The 16524-nt window shown below is 41.3% G+C and overlaps 1 protein-coding gene across 1 annotated transcript in view; it reads right to left on the bottom strand.

Annotated features, from left to right (window-relative positions):
* Positions 1–16524, bottom strand: part of LOC117509055 (spectrin beta chain, non-erythrocytic 4-like) — a 301034-nt gene that overhangs the window by 77587 nt on the left and 206923 nt on the right. The window contains 4 exon segments of the mRNA XM_034168865.1: positions 2675–3696; positions 7972–8168; positions 12634–12718; positions 14841–14979. Of these exon segments, the coding sequence (XP_034024756.1) occupies positions 2675–3696; positions 7972–8168; positions 12634–12718; positions 14841–14979 (1443 nt within the window).

Raw genomic sequence — 16524 nt, 5'->3', positions numbered from 1 at the left:
AGCTTCTCTGGCCAAAGGCTCTTGGAAAAAATCCTTCATACCAAATGCCATCCCATCATGAACTTGACAAAGTGACTAATCCACAGATAGAACCTGAACTGCTTACCTCCAGTGTTTGATTCATTTATTCCAATTCCAATCTTATTTTACTTCTTCTTATTATATTATTATTTTTATTCCTATGTAGTTATTATATCTTACCTCTGTTTTATTGTGTCTATTATATGTTTTATGTATGTTTGTATTTTAGTGCTGCCTGTCTCCTGTGTTGGTGAACTGAACACAATTTTCCACCTCTGTGTACTATGAAGAATTATTCTATTCTGTTCTATTCTGTTCTCTTCCACTTCCTAATTTACTCTCTCCACATCATCCAGCCTTTTCTCTCTCTCATTTTTTCATTCATCAGCTCCTCATAATATTCCCTCCACCTTCTCAACACACTCTCCCCGCATCAAAAGATGCAGATGGTAATGTGCTGACACCCCGACTAGCTGCACATCCTTTCCAGCTCTTTCTCTTTGTCTGGGCCAGTCAGTACAAGTCCTTTTCTCCTTACTTACTGTTCAGCTTCTTGTACAGCTCATTATATGCCTTTTCCTTAGCTTTTACCACTTCTCTTATCACCTTACCCCACATCTCCTTGTACTCCTGTCTACTTTATTCATCTCTCTGACTTTCTTAGTTGCCAACCTCTGTCTTCTTATGCTTTCCTGATTCCACCACCTTCCCTCCTCATCTTCCTTCTGCTGTCCAGATGTCACACCCAGTACCTTCCTTGCTGTCTCCCTCATCACATCTGAAGTACTTTTCTAATTGTCCAAAATTGCTTCCCCTCCATCCAGTGCCTCTCTCACCTGCTCACTGAATTCCACACAAAAGTTTTCCTCCTTCAGCTTCCACAATCTGATCCTTTGTTAAGCTCTGACTCTCTTCATCATCTCAATCTCTGAAGTCATCCTCAAACCACCATCCTATGCTGTCTAGCTACACTCTCTCCTGCCACCACCTTAGTTTCTAATTTCTTTTAGCTTAGATCTCCTATAAAGAATGTAGTCCACCTGTGTGCACCTTCCTCCACTCTATGTTCCACTGTGCTCCTCCCTTTCCCTAAAGTAGGTGCACAGCACAGCCATTTCCATCCTTTTTCCAAAATTAACTAGGATCTCCCTTTCCTCATCCCTATCCTTGATATCATATCTACCCATTACTTCCTCATCACCTCTGTTCCCTTCACCAACATGCCCATTGAAGTTCGCTGCTATCACCACTCTTTCATGCTTGGGCACACTCTCCACCACCTCATCTAACACACTCCAGAAATCTTCTTTCTCCTTCATCTCACAACCTACTTGTGGGGCATATGCACTGATGATATTCATCATCACCCCTTTAATTTCCAACGTCACACTCATCACCCTGTCAGACACTCGCTTAACCTCCAACACACTCTTAACATACTCATCCTTTAAAATGACCCCACGCCATTTCTCTTCCTATCCTCACCATGATATAACAACTTGAACCCAACCCAATGCTCCTGCTCTACTTCCCTTCCACTTGGTCTCTTGCACACACAATATCTACCTTTATCCTCTGCATCATGTCAGCCAGCTCTCTCCCTTTACCAGTCATACTGCCAACATTCAAAGTCCCGACTCTCACTTCCACCCTTCTCGTTTTCCTCTTCTCTCGCTGTCTGTGAACATGTTCTCCTCCTCTTCTTCTTCTTCTCCCAGCAGTAGCCCAATTTCTGCCAGCACCCTGTTGGGCAGTGGCACTGGTTGCGCTTGTTGTTAATCCTGCCTCGACCGACCTGGTATGGAAATTCAATTTGTACTCTGCATCTATATTTTGGCTTGTTTTATGCCGGATGCCTTTCCTGATGCAACCCTAGTCATTTATCAGTCTATTTACAGCAGAGTAACTCAAATGAATGAATGAATTAATCTTTATTCATGGTGGTGGGATGCATTTCACAGTAGGGGTGCTGAAGCTTCACTTATTCTGAGTTAGCCACCCAAAAATGTTCAACAACCCAATGTGCAAATATTTCGTGATGTGGGATCTGAGTAAGTCAGGCCCTTCATGGTGCAAAGGCATCATGTGCAGAGGGTTTTAATTTGCAGGTTTTTGTTACTCTTTCTTATGGCTGAATCTACCGTGTGTGCACATTTCATGCATATGAGTCCTGCCCTGTAAACGGTGGCCCTCCCATGACTACTGACAAACACCAGTGAGTGACTTCCCACAAACTGATACATATTGATGTCAGCTGCAAATTTGTTTTGCAGTTGACATCAGTGTCACTGGCTGTGATTGGAGAGACTGTGTGCAGTGCAACTTTTGCCTGTTGTGTTGTCGGTCATCACAGCTTCATGCTGGAGTGGAACAGAGAAGAATTTTCACACAAGAAAACGGATCAAACGGAGGTGTGAGCTTTAAGTGTGCCTCCTGGAAAACAGGAGCAGAAATGTGGTGGTTTGTTTTTAAGGAAATCCTTTGTTCTACTCCAACGTGAAGCTGTGTAACTGCTGATGCAACAGACAAATCTGCACTATGCGCAGTTCTTTGGAACTTCAGGACCTCACACAGCAGAGCCTGTTCATGGACAGACACGTGAAAATTAATCACACCACCTCCATACAATCTGAAACAGACTGATAGACCTCACCCGCCTCCTGAGCGTCGGTCTGATTGCTCCTTCCCGGTGTCGTGTTCACTGGATTCTCGTCTCTCCACGTGGTGTCGGTCTCTCTCTCTCCGCCGGCCTTCATGGCTACCATGGCCCTCATGCTCACTGGATGATTGCCTCTCAAGCGTCCGTCTGTCCCGTCTCTCTGCTTGTTCCCTCCAGACCTCCTGAGGAAGCTCATCCCGACGAGCCTGGATGAGCTGCTCGCTGGACAGCGGCCGTTCTATCCTGTGGTCCTTGTGGTACACTTGGGTCTGGACTTGGGGCTCAGCATGTCACAAAGTGGCAGTCTTGGAAGTGCCCCGGGACCCTCTGGAGTGCTCATTGCTCAGGCGTTCTCTGCCTGGGTCCTGGAACACTACCTCAGCCATCACAGCCATCTCTGCTTTCTCTGTCCCAATGTCTCCCAACGTGGCCTCCCTCTCCCGTATCCGCTCCCTGGACTTCTCCAGCCGGCTGGCCACAAGCAATGGTGTCACTGCATCGTCCAAGTGTTTGATTTTAGGCTGCCGCAGATAGGGGGATTGCACTTCTAGTTCCCTTGCTGTCTGAACTGGCTGGAGGTGATCCATGACCTTCCCAGCCTTTTCCCTTGCTGTATTGGCACTTTCTCGCACTTGATTGGCTGAAACAAGCATGGCTGCTGTGGCAATTGAAGCGATTGATGATGCTGCAGGTTTCCCCAGTCCTGCAGCCACACCCACCATCCTGCTCTGGGCGGGGCGGTAGGTGGAGCCATTCATCACTGGACTGTAGTTTGTGACTGTTGAACCCAGGTGGCGAGCGACGGGCGACGGGGAGGGTGTTGGGGTCGCAGGTGAAGGAAAGGGAGGAGAGCTGGCTTCATTCTGTTCATATATAGTCTGTCTCATGACAGGGGACAGTGGGAGACGGGGAAGGGGGGATGGACTGGCCAAGGCATCTTGGGGGTCCAGGAAGACTTTCCGCCCCAGCAAGGGTGTCGGGGGTAATTTGCTCTGCTCTGCTTTTAACTTTTCAACCTGCACACAAAGTTGAGAACTAGCTTCAGATCACCATGAAAACTGAAAAGTGAGTGAACAGCATTTTTATAAAAACTGAGTGAACTGCATTTTATAAAAAGAGTGAATTGCATTTTATAAAAAGAGAGTGAATTGCATTTTATAAAAGAGAGTGATGAAAGGTATTTTTTATAAAAAGTGAGTGAACAGCATTTTTATAAAAGTGAGCAAACTGCATTTTATAAAAAGAGAGTGAATTGCATTTTATAAAAAGTGAGTGACGAAAGGTATTTTTTTAATAAAAACTGAGTGAACTGCATTTTATAAAAAGTGAGCGAACTGCATTTTATAAAAGTGAGCGAACTGCATTTTATAAAAAGAGTGAACTGCATTTTATAAAAGTGAGCGAACTGCATTTTATAAAAAGAGAGTGAACTGCATTTTATAAAAAGTGAGTGAACTGCATTTTATAAAAAGAGAGTGAACTGCATTTTATAAAAAGTGAGTGAACTGCATTTTATAAAAAGTGAGTGACAAAAGGTATTTTTTATAAAAAGTGAGCGAACTGCATTTTATAAAAAGTGAGCAAACAGCATTTTATAAAGAGAGTGAACTGCATTTTATAAAAAGTGAGTGAACTGCATTTTATAAAAGTGAGCGAACTGCATTTTATAAAAAGTGTGTGAACGACATTTTATAAAAAGTGAGCAAACAGCATTTTTACAAAAAGTGACGTGACGACATTTTTATGAAAAGTGAGTGAATTGCATTTTATAAAAAGTGAGTGAACTGCATTTTATAAAAGTGAGTGAACTGCATTTTATAAAAAGTGTGTGAACTGCATTTTATAAAAGAGAGTGACGAAAGATATTTTTTATAAAAAGTGAGTGAACTGCATTTTATAAAATGTGAGTGACGAAAGGTATTTTTTATAAAAAGTGAGCGAACTGCATTTTATAAAAAGTGAGCGAACAGCATTTTTATAAAAAGTGAGCGAACAGCATTTTTATAAAAAGTGAGCGAACAGCATTTTTATAAAAAGTGAGCGAACAGCATTTTTATAAAAAGTGAGCGAACTGCATTTTATAAAAAGTGAGCGAACAGCATTTTTATAAAAAGTGAGCGAACAGCATTTTTATAAAAAGTGAGCGAACTGCATTTTATAAAAAGAGAGTGAACTGCATTTTATAAAAAGTGAGTGAACTGCATTTTATAAAAAGTGAGTGACAAAAGGTATTTTTTATAAAAAGTGAGTGAACTGCATTTTATAAAAAGTGAGCGAACTGCATTTTATAAAAAGTGAGTGAACTGCATTTTATAAAAAGTGAGCAAACTGCATTTTTATAAAAAGTGTGTGAACGACATTTTATAAAAAGTGAGCAAACAGCATTTTTACAAAAAGTGAGTGAACGGACATTTTATAAAAAGTGAGTGAATGACATTTTTATGAAAAGTGAGTGAATTGCATTTTATAAAAAGTGAGTGAACTGCATTTTATAAAAAGTGAGTGAACTGCATTTTATAAAAAGAGAGTGAACTGCATTTTATAAAAAGAGAGTGAACTGCATTTTATAAAAAGAGAGTGACGAAAGGTATTTTTTATAAAAAGTGAGTGAACTGCATTTTTATAAAAAGTGAGCGAACTGCATTTTATAAAAAGTGAGTGAACTGCATTTTATAAAAAGTGAGCGAACTGCATTTTATAAAAAGTGAGTGAACTGCATTTTATAAAAAGAGTGACGAAAGGTATTTTTTATAAAAAGTGAGTGAACTGCATTTTATAAAAGTGAGCGAACAGCATTTTTATAAAAAGTGAGCGAACTGCATTTTATAAAAAGAGAGTGAATTGCATTTTATAAAAAGTGAGTGACGAAAGGTATTTTTTATAAAAAGTGAGTGACTGCATTTTATAAAAGTGAGCGAACAGCATTTTTATAAAAAGTGAGCAAACAGCATTTTTACAAAAAGTGAGTGAACGACATTTTTATAAAAAGTGAGTGAATGACATTTTTATGAAAAGTGAGTGAATTGCATTTTATAAAAAGTGAGTGAACTGCATTTATAAAAAGTGAGTGAACTGCATTTTATAAAAGAGAGTGAACTGCATTTTATAAAAAGAGAGTGAACTGCATTTTATAAAAAGAGAGTGACGAAAGGTATTTTTTATAAAAAGTGAGTGAACTGCATTTTATAAAAAGTGAGCGAACTGCATTTTATAAAAAGTGAGTGAACTGCATTTTATAAAAAGTGAGCGAACTGCATTTTATAAAAAGTGAGTGAACTGCATTTTATAAAAAGAGTGACGAAAGGTATTTTTTATAAAAAGTGAGTGAACTGCATTTTATAAAAAGTGAGCGAACAGCATTTTTATAAAAAGTGAGCGAACTGCATTTTATAAAAAGAGAGTGAATTGCATTTTATAAAAAGTGAGTGACGAAAGGTATTTTTTATAAAAAGTGAGTGAACTGCATTTTATAAAAAGTGAGCGAACAGCATTTTTATAAAAAGTGAGCGAACAGCATTTTTATAAAAAGTGAGCGAACAGCATTTTTATAAAAAGTGAACTGCATTTTATAAAAAGAGAGTGAACTGCATTTTATAAAAAGAGAGTGAACTGCATTTTATAAAAAGTGAGTGAACTGCATTTTATAAAAAGAGAGTGAACTGCATTTTATAAAAAGTGAGTGAACTGCATTTTATAAAAAGTGAGTGACAAAAGTTATTTTTTATAAAAAGTGAGTGAACTGCATTTTATAAAAAGTGAGCGAACAGCATTTTATAAAAAGAGAATGAACTGCATTTTATAAAAGTGAGCAAACTGCATTTTTATAAAAAGTGTGTGAACGACATTTTATAAAAAGTGAGCAAACAGCATTTTTACAAAAAGTGAGTGAACGACTTTTATAAAAAGTGAGTGAACGACATTTTTATGAAAAGTGAGTGAATTGCATTTTTGGAAGTCTGCAGTTCTTGGCCTGATGACACAATTTATCATTTTCACCAAAAAATTATACTTTCCAAACAAACACCATACTAAAAACTAGTGTTTGAGTTTGGTGAGCCTGGAGGAAACCACATTTAGATTGGGATGTATGAATGACACTTTTTTAGATCCTGTTATCTTCAGCAAATAGACTCAAATGCTTACTTATCCTTAAAGGAATGTGTTTGGAAAAGGAGCTCATGACTCCTTTGCAGTGAACTCTGGGGTTTGTCACAGATGTGTTCTTGCCAAATGTATGACTTGGATTCAGCTCTTGAGATGTCTGGTGTGAGGTCAGAATGTTTGAGTTTGTGTCTGTCCATGTTCAAGATTAAGATGCAGACTGTCATTGTCTTCTGGGACTCAGCCATGAGCTGTGGTCAGAGGGTTGACGTTTTTGAGAGATTCACTTAATGAGCTGGTGGCATTCAAGTCTCTGGGAGATTATCTTAGGAGGTCAAAAGACATCTGGAAAGCACTTATGGGGTTTTGAGGTCACTGAACTGTGTTCAGTGATGGTGTTTGAAGATGTGGATATCTTTGGAGGAGAATAAAGGTCCAAGTCTTAAAGAGCCTTGGTGTTCCAGGCTAACTGTATTTTTGTGACTTACAATGATGACAGAATGTCTTTGGCATTAAATCGCCACCTGTATTGATGGAAATACTTAAAATGACCCAGATTAGGGGTAGCACCTGATCTGTGATGTGGTCTCAACTGTCACACCATGGCCAAGTGGACCATTTCATGGAGACAGTCTACCAGACGGGTACCTCATTGTCAAGGATCCCAACAACTGTACTTGTATGAGGTAAGGACAGAGTGCTGGGTGGTTGCTAGTTGGGAGACAGGGCAGTTCTTTGAGGTGGTGGACGCATAAAGGTGGAGCACCAGTACATCCTCCTTGACTGGACTTGACTGAACAGGCTTTTATTTCCAGTTTTCTTCTTCTTAAATGCCTTTACTACTTCCTTCTTCCTGTAAAAGCTTAATTTGAGATTCGGTCTTCAAATACCACCCTTGGACTTTCTTTTGTCAACAACTTTCCAAAATACTCTTAAGAATCTTATGATTCCATCAACTTTACTCACACCATCTTCGTTCATCTCTTTTTTGTTCCTGACGAAAATCTTCTCTCACCTTGTCTCTAGTCTTTGATATTCATTTTTTTCCCTCTTTTTCTTATTTTGTGTTTTTTCTCCCCATTTTTAAAGTAAAGGTTAATGCATGTTCCTGCCACAGACAGAAGCTAACACACATCTTTGTGTCCATGTCTCTGCTGATGTTGGAGTTGTCGTTGTGTTAATGATATTACTGTGGTGAGGCGTCGAAGCGAGCTGAATCGCTCCTCCCAGTTTGCGGCGGCCTTACGAAAGGCCTCGTGTCTACGAATCAGCTGCTCTACTTCGTCCACACTTGCTCCCAGCTCGCTGCTGTTAATTAACGGCTCCTGGGCTGTGAGCCACGCATCCGCCACCACGGCCTCCTGTGCAAACTGATGGACCTCCAACACTGAGAAGAGGAAAGCAAGAACATGACAACATTAGTTATATCTTACAATGCCAAATCAGAAAACCTGGAGAATGGGGCAAAACAAACATACAAGAAACACAATGCAATGGTTCTTACTTTGACTTCTGTTTCATTGCAGACAGTATGAACCAAAGATATTTCATGTTTCTTCTTCTCAACTTCATTTTTTGTTCATATTCATCCACATGCCAAAAACAATTGGGACACAAAAGCCTTTACCCCTTTGCAATTCTGCCATTGCCTCTCGCAACACTGAAAAGATGTTTTGGCGTTGAAATACTAAACCATGAAGCTTTTCAGGTGTTATTTTGTACCATTCTTCTTGCAAACACGTCTCACACTGTGCCGCAGTACGGAGTCACTATCGTTGCATTTCCGTTTCAAAATTCTCCACACATTCTCTGGTGGGGACAGCTCAGGACTACAAGCTAGTCCAGTTTCTGTATTCTCTTCTTCTGCAGCCATGCCTAAAGGCCCCTTCACACATAGTGTGAAGTTTGGTCGAATACGGCGAAACAGTGCACAACACTTTGAAACACTTTCATGGTGCACTTGGCGCACCATGAAACATCGCGTATTTTATGTTGAATCCCTCTTATCAAGCAGGAAATACAAATATGATCCATCTGTTCCTCTGTAGATGATCCATGGTCACAGACATACAGTCATGAAAAGACATGAATGAGAAGCAGTTCACTCTTCTCATGTCCACATCTGCTGGCGCGTGTCCAGCTGCCCCGCGCATGTGTTCTGCCCGACAGGTGTGTCTTGTGGATGGCACACCAGAACTGACACAGAGTCATATGGAACACAGCTCATGTGGGCGATGCGAAAGTCAGATCACCCGCTGCGTGTTCTGATCTGACAATCCATTTCAGCCTGGGGGGCAGCCTGTCAATAGGCTGCAGTGAGGGAGCACACGCACGCTGCAGCCCACTGCAACCCACTGCATATATCGCCACAGCAATATACATTTACAGTTGTATGTAAAAGTTTGGGCACCCCTGATAATTTTCATGATTTTCCTTTATAAATCATTGGTTGTCTGGATCAGAAATTTCAGTTAAATATATCATAAAGCAGATGAACACACTGATATTTGAGAAGTAAAATGAAGTTTCTAGTATTTACAAAAAGTGTGCAATAATTATTTAAATAAAATTAGGCAGGTGCATAAGTTTGGGCACCCTTGTCATTTTATTGATTTGAATACATTTAGCACTAATTATTGGAACACAAAATTGGTTTGGTAAGCTCATTCACCCTTGACCTCCTTACACAGGTGAATCCAATCAAGAAAAGGGTATTTAAGGTGGCCATTTGCAAATGTTTCCCCTCTTTGCATCTCTTCTAATGAGTGACAACATGGGAGCCTCAAAACAACTCCCAAATGATCTGAAAACAAACACTGTTCAATATCACGCTTTAGGGGAAGGATACAAAAAGCTATCTCAGAGATTTCAGCTGTCAGTTTCCACTGTGAGGAACATTGTGAGGAAATGGAAGACCGCAGGCACGGTACTAGTTGAGGCCCGAAGTGGCAGGCCAAGAAAAATCTCAGATAAGCTGAAGCGAAGGATGGTGATAACAGTCATAGTCAACCCACAGACCTGCTCCAAAGACCTATAACATGATCTTGCTGCAGATAGTATCTCTGTGCACTGTTCGACTATACAGCGCATTTTTCACAAAGAGATGCTGTATGATGCTGTAATGCAGAGGAAGCCTTTTCTGTGTACACGCCACAAACAGAGTCGCTTGAGGAATGCCAAAGCACATTTGGACAAACCAGCTTCATTTCGAAATAAGGTGCTGTGGACTGATGAAACTAAAAAAGAACACATCATTCCAAGAAAAATACTTGCTACCTACAGTAAAATTTGGAGGTGGTTCCATCATGCTGTGTGGCTGTGTGGCCAGTGCAGGTACTGGGAATCTTGTTAAAGCTGAGGGTCACATGGATTCCAGTCAATATCAGCAGATTCTTGAGAACAACGTTCATAAATCAGTGACAAAGTTGAAGTTGCACCGGGGCTGGATCTTTCAACAAGACAATAACCCTAAACACTGCTCAAAATCTATTAAAGCATTCATGCAGAGGAACAAATACAACGTTCTGGAATGGCCATCTCAGTCCCCAGACCTGAATATCATTGAAAATCTGTGGTGTGATTTTAAGCAGGCTGCCCATGCTCAGAAACCAACAAACCTGACTGAACTAGAGATGTTTTGTAAAGAAGAATGGTCCAAAATACCTTCAACCAGAATTCAGAATCCAGAATCCAGGAAGCTATAGCTCTGCCTTTGATACTGTTGACCACCAGGTCCTGCTGAATAGACTGAGGGATCATGTCGGACTGTCGGGGTCAGTTCTTCTGTGGTTTTTTTCATATCTGTCTGGGCGCAGCTTTAGCGTTTTTGCAAACCAGATAAGGTCAGAGTCTGCGGACCTATTATGTGGAGTCCCTCAGGGTTCTGTATTGGGCCCCATTTTGTTTTTATTGTACTTGATCCCTTTAGGTAGGATCATTCAAAGATTTACTGATGTCTCTTACCAGTTATTTGCGGATGACATCCAGCTTTACTGTTCCTTTAAGCCATCTGAGATTAAGAGGCTTGATTCCCTCCTCCATTGTTTGGCGGAAATTAAACAATGGCTAACGAATAACTTTCTTCAGCTTAACGCAGACAAAACAGAGACATTGGTTATTGCCCCTGATGCCCATATTCCAGGTATTCAGCAGTACTTGGGAGACCTGGGCCAGTCCGCTAAATCATGTCTTCGAAACCTGGGTGTCATTTTTGACAAAGACATGTCGTTGGTACAGCATTGTAAACAGCTGACGAGGAATTGCTTCTTTCAATTAAGAAATATCTCTAAGCTCAGGAAAATGGTGTCTCGAAAATGATTTAGAGCTTATTATTCATGCTTTTGTGTCAACACGTTTAGACTATTGTAACAGTTTGTTTTCATGTCTAAACAAGAAGGAGTTGCGTTGACTGCAGCTGGTACAGAACTCTGCAGCAAGAATTCTGACACAAGCTAACAGAAGGACTCATATTTCCCCAATTTTAAAGGAACTTCATTGGCTGCCAGTGTCCTTCAGGATCAATTTTAAAATTTTGGTTTTACCTTTTAGAGCTCTACATGGCCAGGCGCCTCCCTATATCTGTGACCTCATCCAGCCTTATGCCCCTGCCAGGGCTTTGAGGTCTGTGGACCAAAATCTGTTGATGGTTCCTCGCACCCATTTTGCAACCAGAGGACAGCGATCCTTCCAGGCTGTTGCTCCCAGGCTTTGGAATGGTCTCCCACTCTCTCTGCGCTCACTGGACTCTGTCGATACTTTTAAAAGCCAACTTAAGACTTTCTTTTTTACTCAAGCGTTTGCTTAGTTTTTAGGCTGCTCTGTGATCCTATGTTATGTTTTATGTTTTTATGTCTCGGCCATTGTCTGATGTTTTGTGTGGTGTACTCTGCTTTTATGTTGTGAAGCACCTTGTGGCTCTTGTCTGTGAAAGGTGCTATATAAATAAAATTTACTTACTTACTAAGCGTTTAAAGGCTGTTATTTCTGCAAAAGGAGGATCTACTAAATATTGATGTATTGTTTCTGTTGGGGTGGCCAAACGTATGCACCTGCCTAATTTTGTTTAAAGAATTATTGTACACTTTCAGTAAATCCTATAAACTTCATTTCACTTTTCAAATGTCACTGTGTTTGTCTGCTATATGATATATTTAACTGAAATTGCTGATCCAAGCAACCAATGATTTATAAAGAAAAATCATGAAAATCATCAGGGGTGCCCAAACTTTTACATAAAACTGTATGTCCATGTGATGACAGCAAACAGATAGGCGCGTCACAGTGGGCAGTTGTTAGTCCATGTCTGCCCAAACACAGTACGTGTTGTCCAGCTGGGATGTCCAAAAAGACAGATCTCCACAGCCGCTTCAGTGGGCGGACACACCTCCTGTCAGTTAAGCGCACACACCAAAGCCACACTCGTGGGGAACTTAGACAAATTTCACTGCCAGCACGATACTGATTGTTTGCAGTCAGTGCCAAGAGTGCGACTGGCCACACATTTTCTAAGTGCCATGCGAGCGGTGTTGTTCGTGCATGTCAGCTGGAATTTGGCCGAGACCTGCTGTGAGAGGGTGCGATGGGTTCGCACAGAGCACACTCTGTCTTTCAGCTGCTGGTGTGCACTAATAGTTGTAGCAACAGGTGTATGAGGCTTTTGTGGCAGGGATGATTTTACAAATAAACTCATTCATTCATTAATTCATTTGCATTTTTCGTACTATACCAGGTTTTTATGATATGGGGCTGTACATCAAAATGTACTTCTTCTCAAGTGACACAACTGGGAAACAGTCATGCTTGGAACTGTGAAACAGTCAACAGTCAAGTGGAACCTTTCTCCACATACTCACACTGCTGTAAGACTTCCCAGTGCTTGTCCCACCTCTCAGACAGCTCATGTTGCTTAGCAACAACTTTATCCAATTTCTCCTTGATCTGTCAATGAACACAAGCAATTATTTACACAACAAACTTGATTTGCTGCATCATAAATTTAAATCGAACAATCACAGCCCAGAATGCAAACAAACATGAAGGTGCTGATGAAACCAACCACAGTAAGACATCTGAGGGAGATTTTAAATGTATATATGCAGTGGTGGGCACAGTTCAGCTAATCTGATATATCGTGTTCAGGGGCGGACCAATAATTATCAATATAGCTTTGATAATTATTCTCATAATCAAAGCTAATGTTTTTGTGAGCGGATTAGCTTTTCAGATAATTTTTAAAACCATCAGCGGACCAATTATCTTCCGATAAATTTAATTCCGATAACTTTCAGTCCAATAACATTTTTTTGCTGGTAAAGTGAGCAAAGTTTAACGGTCAAAAACGTTTATAAACCCTAAAATCAAACACTTTAGTCCATCTGTTGTGTGTCTGTGCCTGTCGCTTGCTGATGATGTCATCATTAAGTGCAAAATGTGATTGGCTGGTCGGCGCAGGGTGCATTGTGGGTAGTGTAGTTCACGTTGGACATTTGGACAGTGAGTGTTACCATCCGCCCGATGCAGAAACAAAACGGACGAATTTTAACTTTTATTTTATTTCTTCGTGCCTGATGGCATAATTTAATCGCCAAGACTCGGTGGGAGAGAGGAGATCTCATGGTGCGACTGTGTGTACAGAGGGACTTTTTGGATAATCAGAACACTTTATGTGGATTCTTTCTTCAGAATTGAATGAACCACACTGACACTAACAGGTAAGAATGTAGATTTACGACGTGTCTTTAACTCTGCCAATCAATGCATTAATGGACGTAATTCAGTTGTTTAAGCCGCAGGGTTCATAGCGTGTGAAAAAAGCAGCAGCGTTTAGTTTGTGGATATAATACTGAGATAAACTGACTTATAATACTGTGTTTTACTGCTTTTGAAAGATGATGACACTGTTTGGCGTTTTATTTTTTTTTATGCATTTATTTTTCGTGCAGTCATTGGACATATATGTGTGTGTATAAAAGGTTTCATAGATTGAAAGGACTCAGACATAATTACAGAAAACATTTAAAATAGTTGCCCTGCTATAGAGTGGACCCCCCCCGGTGACCATTAACTGGAGTAAGCAAGTACAGAAAATGGATGGATGGATTTAAAATAGTTAAAGTTTGAATTTTAGTCCCAAGTAGACAAACGACATGTTATCTTTACCAGAGTGACCCCTCCCCCCGACCAGCATCACTACTGTGGCTCCGCCCCTGAACACAATTTATTTCACGTTTCCACACAGAGCAGAAGATAAGATTTCATTCAGCTTCACCACGTACTGACTTTAGGGAGATTTGGCTTTGGCTATCATATTAAAATAATAATAAAATGAATGTTCTTTGCTCCTTTTAAATAAAACAAAGATTGCATTTAAACATAAAGAATTAGATCAAAAACTGTAGCTGTGTGTGTGCGTGTGTGTGTGCGTGCGCACACATACTGCTCGTTGGTTGTTTACCACCACGTGGGATGAGTTACGATGTTTTGAGCCTGACCCACAAAAAGTGGAGTGTGGTTCTCCATCTTTTGCAAAACTGACAAACCAACATTTCTCTAAAATGTGTGAAATTTTAACTCACTGAGTGCAATGTTGAGAAATATTGGTTTCTCAGATTGCAAAAGCTGGGGAACCACACCCTACTTCCACTGGGTCAGGCTCAAAACTTCTCAATCACTCCTCATATAGGGAGCACCTTAAAGGCTGTGCAATTAAAAGCAGACTATTGTAATTGCAAGAAATGTGTGTAGCTTTAAACAGAAATGATGACAGTTTAAGGATCGGTCTGTGTCCATAGAGTACGCCATCTGAGTCCGGATGCGGACCACAGTCCACCTGAAGGTGATGGCAGGTCTACAGCAAACAGTGATCCGCCAGTTATCTGTGACTGACGGGTATGAATGACTTCAGAATGAAGCCACACACACGTCATGTGATGAACTCAGACTGAATCAAAAACAATGTTGCAGACAGATGTTTTTATATCGTGGTGTGTAGCGTGCGTAGCGCGGGCAGCAGCCCTCTGACGCCTTACACCGCGGCGAGTGTTTTATCATCCTAGCTCACCTCGACAGCAGCGGGGTTTCTCGCTGCCAGCAGAGTCTTGCCCATCTCAATACACTCCAGGATGCTGTGGCTACGAGCCTCCACTTCACTCTTCAGGCTCTGGTGATAATTCATCAGCACTTCCACTGATGACACATCCCTGCAGACACCGCGGATCCATCAGCTGAGCCCATCAGCCAACACAAACTCACATTACTTGTGGTCCAAACAACATGAGAAGTCTTATTGCATTTTCTCCATCCTTAAGCAAGTCCTCTACAGCCCTTGAAGCCCGCTGGTGTCGGTGCATATCACTGGATTCTGTAGCATGAAGCGGATGAGACTCTCAGATGAGTGGGTGAGATAGCGGAAGGAAAATGGAGTGCACAGAGGAAACCCACACAGACAAGGGAACAACATACAAACTCCACAAAGAAAGGACCAAGTGGGAAGTGATCCCATGACCTTCTTACTGTGGGGCAAGAGTGGTAACAGTAACCACTAAGCCACCATGTCACCACTGTGTTTGCTCTGATGGAGAAGCACAGAGAAGGCCAGAAAGAGTTACACTGTGTGTTTGTGTTTTTACAGAACCCTTATGACAGGCTGCCAAGAGAAGAGATGTGGTATTTATGAGGAAGTCTGAAGTGGTACAGAAGTATGTGAGGGTAGTGCAGGACATGTACAAGGACAGTGTGACAGCGCAGTAAGAATGACAGACTCATGCAAGGTGGAGGTGGGATTACACCAAGGATCAGCTCTGAGTCCTTTGTTGTTCGCAATGGTGATGGACAGGTTGATAGATGAGATCAGACAGGAGTCCCCATGGACTATGATGTTTGCAGATGACATTGTGATCTACGGTGAGAGCAGAGAGTAGGTTGATTCACGCCTGGAAAAGTGGAGATATGCTCGGGAGAGAAGGGGAATGAAAGTCAGGAGGAACAAGACTGAGTACATGTGTGTGAATGGGAGGGAGCCCAGTGGAATAGTGCAGTTACAAGGAGTAGAAGTGGTGAAAGTAGATGAGTTTAAATACTTGGGGGCAACTGTTCAAAGTAATGGAGAGTGTGGTAGAGAGGTGAAGAAGAGAGTGCAGGCAGGGTGGAGTGGGTGGAGAAAGGTGGCAGGAGTGATTTGTGACCGAAGAATATCAGCAAGAGTGAAGGAGAAAGTTTACAAGACAGTAGTGAGACCAGCTATGTTGGACGGTTTAGAGACGGTGGCACTAACAAAAAAACAGGAGGCGGAGCTGAAGATGGCAGAGCTAAAGATGTTGAAATTCTCTTTGGGAGTGACGAGAATGGACAGGATTAGGAATGAACATATCAGAGGGACAGCTCAGGTGGGATGGTTTAAAGACAAAGTCAGAGAGATAAGATTTAGATGGTTTGGACATGTGCAGAGGAGGGACCCAGAGTATATAGGGAGAAGGATGCTGAGGATGGAGCCACCAGACAGGAGGAGAAGAGGGAGGACAAAGAGGAGGTTTATGGACGTGCTGAGAGAGGACATGCAGGTGGTTGGTGAGACAGAGGAAGATGCAGAGGACAGGGTGAGATGGAGACGGATGACCTGCTGTGGTGACCCCTGAGAGCAGCCAAAAGGAGAAGAAGAAAAAGAAGTCTATGTTAGGGACAGTGTTATTAATGCTTCAAAAGTAATATACATATATGATTAACATGCTCAAAATATTATGGTTCTG

This window comes from Thalassophryne amazonica, chromosome 4, assembly GCF_902500255.1.
Source record: "Thalassophryne amazonica chromosome 4, fThaAma1.1, whole genome shotgun sequence".
Classification (NCBI taxonomy): domain Eukaryota; kingdom Metazoa; phylum Chordata; class Actinopteri; order Batrachoidiformes; family Batrachoididae; genus Thalassophryne; species Thalassophryne amazonica.
The sequence above is the reverse complement of the archived record's forward strand: the minus strand, read 5'-3'. Positions and strand labels throughout refer to the sequence as shown.